This window comes from Berghia stephanieae, chromosome 8, assembly GCF_034508935.2.
Source record: "Berghia stephanieae isolate SIO BIC M18660-M18661 chromosome 8, UCSD_Bste_1.3, whole genome shotgun sequence".
NCBI classification, from domain to species: domain Eukaryota; kingdom Metazoa; phylum Mollusca; class Gastropoda; order Nudibranchia; family Aeolidiidae; genus Berghia; species Berghia stephanieae.
In genome coordinates this window covers 44724000-44728999 of record NC_088367.1, presented here as the reverse complement: position 1 = coordinate 44728999, position 5000 = coordinate 44724000, and the positions used below count along the sequence as shown (strand labels likewise).

Below are 5000 nucleotides of genomic sequence, written 5' to 3'. Positions count from 1 at the left end.
GCTTTCAGGCCTGTGAGATCTTGATTCAAATTCTGCTCTGACTAGCAAAAAGTTAAGCCCATGGAAAAAGCTTTTTACATTCATTATCTCACTGTACTCAGGAGTAAAATGATTACCTGGCTGTTAACAGCGTTGTCTCTGTAACAATAAGATTGTAGTATCGACTTACAGGCATCATGTTTTGTCATACATGTTAAGTGTAACGGTTGGATAAAAAACCCTTGTAAAGTGCTTTGAGCATGTTAGGTGAACATTTCTCTATATAAATGCTTAATTTCTTGGTTTAAAAAAAGTATAATAAATTCATGAAAGCAGTCCAATATTTACACAAGAGTCAAAGTCATAAAAATGAGATGAAAAAAGAAAACAGTTTAAATTTTTTTCAGTAGTTTGTCTTCACAAGTCCTTATTAAAAAAAAGATTTGATAGTTAAGCTGTGTGTTGAATAAAACATACAATCAACATAATTTTGAATAGTCACACATGTACACTAGTAAATGCAAACGACCGAGCACATAAGTACATAATCAATGTTAAAAATTAGTTTATAATTACCCTTATTTGTAGCTTGTGTTTTCCGTCCTTTCGTTATATCAAACGTAATCTTCATAGAATTGGCTCTCCTCGTAGGCTGAACCGGGCGATGGTCCAACTTCCTGAACATGTCAATGACAACAGTTCCTAGTTCCACTTGTTCCAAGTTTTCTGAGATCCAAGGTTTATAGTGGAAGATCTCAGTTGTATAGAATATCTACATAAATGAATATAAAATAATCTCATTTACAGTTTTAGAGTTCATTAGGGCTTGCAATGATTCTGGATAGGACATATTTTAAATGATCATTTTCAGTATTTTCCAAAAACTAGCAGGGTTACCGAGCAGAAAATGGATTTTTAAAACTCAAAAAATCTCTTTACAAAACAACTTTATGTTCTTATTAATTAAACAAAGATCATTGTGATGTACAATATAAATCGGAATAAGAAAAAAAAATGTATATTGTGTCGTAACAAATGTGACGATTTTGCTGTAGGTGGTAAGGAGAGGGTTAAATAAAAAGTAAGTTGTAAGAACAAAGTAAAGTAAATCTCAGTTGTAAGGATCCCTCTCCACTCTCGACACCCCTGTTCAAAAAAGGATTCGTCGAAAAAAGGAATACACTCACATGGTTTACTTATTATCACAAGTGATAATGCGAAATCATAATTTGAAAAAGAAAACAGGAGAGGATGTAGAAAGTATAGAGACAAACATATTATGGCTATATTGTACAGATTGGATACAATAATTGTTTTAAAAGTATATTTGTTTGGCTTGATTTGAAACTGATTTAAGTAAATACGATCGATCTTTTCTGCATTTGACTGCCTAAAGCTATGACCTCAGGGGAGAAAACTGTAGTCCGACGTAGCCACAGGATCCATAGAGCAGGAGTATATCTCAGCTTCTGTTGTGTTAAACGGACAGTTGGAACCTTTAAGAGAGGATGCTAGTTAACTGCAAAGTACTTTACATCAACTCAAACTGACCCAGCTGCCAAATCACTTTCGATAGGATAGAGGGCTCAGAAAAAAAAATTCAACAGCTCAAGTAAGCAAAACCGGCAATTTTGCTTGTAAAGTAAGAGTAAGTAAAGTAAGTAACCATTGAGTTAACATGACCAACAAGGCCCTGGGGAAATGGAGATGACAAAAGAAAGGAATTAGTTGGGGTATCGGGGGTGGAATACTCTCACAGAAGGAGGTAGCTTGTAATAATAGTTAGTTGTCAAATCTTATAGAACAGAGAAATATTTAGTGTTGGACGAAAGATGGTAAAACTTACTTGTGTATAAACTAAGAAATCTGCAAAGTCTGGTTGTGTAAACGTCTTGAAATAAAGAGCTTTTTTGACAAATTCAACCATTTGCAAAGCATACGACTTTGGTTTTTGACGCAAACTGGGCTTGTAAGTCGACCCAGGGCCATCCATTATAATCTTAGCTTCCATGACGTAATGCCACTTATTTCCTTGGCAGAGCTGATGAGGGAGGAGAAAAAAAAGTGACAAAAAAACCCAACAAATTTCATGAAGTCATCATGAAACAAAAAATAACAATAACAATGATAATATAATAATAATAATAATAATAATAATAATAATAATAATAATAATAATAATAATAATAATAATAATAATAATAATAAACAATAATAATAATAATAATAATAATAATAATAATAATAATAATAATAATAATAATAATAATAATGATAATAATAATAATTCTTAAACTCCTGCGTTTGATTGAAATTTTGAACTCATTCTCAATGTGCGCTCCCAAGGTCGCACAGCAGTGTTAGAAATTTGTTCGAAATTTCAATGCAGATGTTTGATAATTTTATATCTCAATAATAATAAGTGCAATAACGTTTAATATAGTTAGGATTCCAGGGTGGAGAGGAAGATCTAGTCCTGTGTGACTCAATAAATATTATTTCTCATCTCTGGAAAATAATTTAAAAACTAAAAACAAAACCCAACTAACTTAAAAAAAACATAACAACAACAACAACAACAACAAAAAAAAAAATTGAAACAAAACAACCTTAACAGCCAATGTCAGCCCTCAGATTAAGTACTAGTCCAAATAATCATTATCCTGTCAGCAATGTTCATTAACAGAAAACCCAAACATTTAACATCATTTGTATTTTTAGGTTTTAAACTGCATCATTTTTTTTTCTTATCATCTACCGGAGTAGCAACATTTTAATTTCACCGCATCAATGAAATAATTATGTCCAATGAAATGTACAATATATTAGTGAAAATAATGAATAATGAATTGTAATATAAAGATTATAAATGTGTTACCAGTCGTCGTTTGGCCAGCGTCCTCACAATATGTGTGGAAATACCAAGTAGATTCATCAGGAATAGTTTGGAGAATGCAATGTCCTTGTAAGTGGTAGTGACGGGTAGATTGAGGAGAATAAACATAAATTTATTTCTTCACATTAATTGTAACCGTCATCATCATTATCATCATCATTATCATCACCATCATCAACAAAATAATCATTACCATCATCATCATTTCAAATATTTAAACTCTCTTTTTTTACATGTATTCGTTATGACCTGTTTTGCTCAATTTAGTATGCTTAATCTAGAGAACGGCAAAATCGCTTCATCAATGGGGACTTTCCACCTGACCAACATGTACCCGATGTGGGAACGAACCCGAAACCGCAGAGCATCTAGTTGAACGGTGTGTTGTGACGAAGCTTCCGGGCGGGTTTGCGACGGAGCACGAGTGCGGTAAAGATGTGCAGATTGGGTCGATCGTCATAACAAAGTGTGAGCACCATTAGAAGCTGCTGCTTAATCTAAATATGTTACTAAGATAATTGAAAGACTTTAAACATTTGGTAGCCACACCAACGTTTTTTTAAAAAAACAATAAGCCAAGTAACTAACTTTTGAAAAATGTTAGCATTTGACACCAATATGGTCCCATTTTAAGCATGTCATGAACACATTTCAAGCTTTCATATTTTAATGCAATTTTATCACAAAAATAATCATTCAAGTCCTCCACAATCCTGTGGAATAAAATAAAACGTATATACATCAAATTATTATTATACTTCTAAACTATAAATTTTTGCCAGCAATGAGAAATGTACTCGTACTTAGAGAAGAGGGAGAGAGAGAGAGAGAGAGAGAGAGAGAGAGAGAGAGAGAGAGAGAGAGAGAGAGAGAGAGAAGAAGAGAGAGAGATAGAAGGAAGAGAAGAGATAGAGAGAAGAGAGAGAGAGAAGAGAGAGAGAGAAGATGAGAGAGAGAAGAGAAGAAGAGAAGAGAGAACAAGAGAAAGAAAGAGAACAGAGAAGAGAGAAAGAAGAAAGAGATGAGAGAGAAAGAAAGAGAAGAGAAGAGAGAGAAAGAGAGAAGAAGAGAGAGAAGAGAGAAGAGAGAAAGAAAGAAAGAGAAGAGAGAGAGAGAGAGAGAAGAGAGAGAGAAGAGAGAGAGAGAGAGAAAAGAGAGAGAGAGAGAGAAAGAAATAGAGAGAGACAGAGAGAGAGAGAGAGAAAGAAATAGAGAGAGAGACAGAGAGAGAGAGAGGTAGAGGGGTGGGGTGGGGTGGGGTGGGGGGAATGTACTCACTTCATTCATGTTACTTAACTCATTCCTTCTTGTCAAGACTTCATTCAATGTCTCTATAGTAACACTGATGAAAATGTTGGAAATTTGGAATGTAAAAACAATGAATTTGATCCAAGTGAAAAAACAACAAACTGCCCCCCCCCCCCCAAAAAAAAAACCCACAAAAAAATTCAGTACCTTAAACTCTTAGACTGGAAATGTATAACTGCACGGAATTTTAGATAATTTCCTATCATTTGATAAATGTAAATGTTGCTGCTCGAAGGAATAAATAACAATGTCCTGTTTTGTTGATAAAGGGGAAACCCGAAACGACCATGTTTATCTGTTTTAGTACATTAGATTGAAGCTTACATTCAATTTCATATTGTTATTTATCATTTGATAGATAATTTTCTCCTCCGCCGTGTTAGTTCCATTGACAAGCTATCTCAATTTATAACTCTACACTATTTTGTCAAACTACAGAGTATTTTTGGCTAATTTGTAAGACAAATTGTGCGGCTATGTGGTCTAGTGGTATGACACTCGCTTTCGGATCGGAAGGTCCTGGGTTCGAGCCTCGCGCTCGGCGCATAGTTGAGTCCTTGGAAAAGACTCTTTACTCACATTCGCTCACCGTACTCAGGTGTAAAATGAGTACCTGGCCGTTAACAGCGTTGTCTTTGTCCGAAAAATTGTAATATCGCCTAATAGGCGTTATGTCCCGTCCTACATGTTAAATGTTGCTGTTGACCAGGGGCCCCTTGTAAAGCGCTTTGAGCACATTTAGTGGATATTGCGCTATATAAAAGCTCAATTTAATTTTTTGAATGTGACCCACCACCTCAGTCCGATGTGTCTCACG

General features: G+C 34.5%; 1 protein-coding gene across 1 annotated transcript in view; it reads right to left on the bottom strand.

Moving 5' to 3' along the window:
• The window catches only part of LOC144979026 (uncharacterized), a 91800-nt gene that overhangs the window by 10712 nt on the left and 76088 nt on the right, over positions 1-5000 (bottom strand). Inside the window, exons 27-28 of the mRNA XM_078925641.1 lie at positions 1826-2020; positions 556-751 (exon numbers count right to left, since the gene is read on the bottom strand). Coding sequence (XP_078781767.1) covers positions 556-751; positions 1826-2020 — 391 coding nt within the window. The remainder of the gene's footprint in view (positions 1-555; positions 752-1825; positions 2021-5000) is intronic.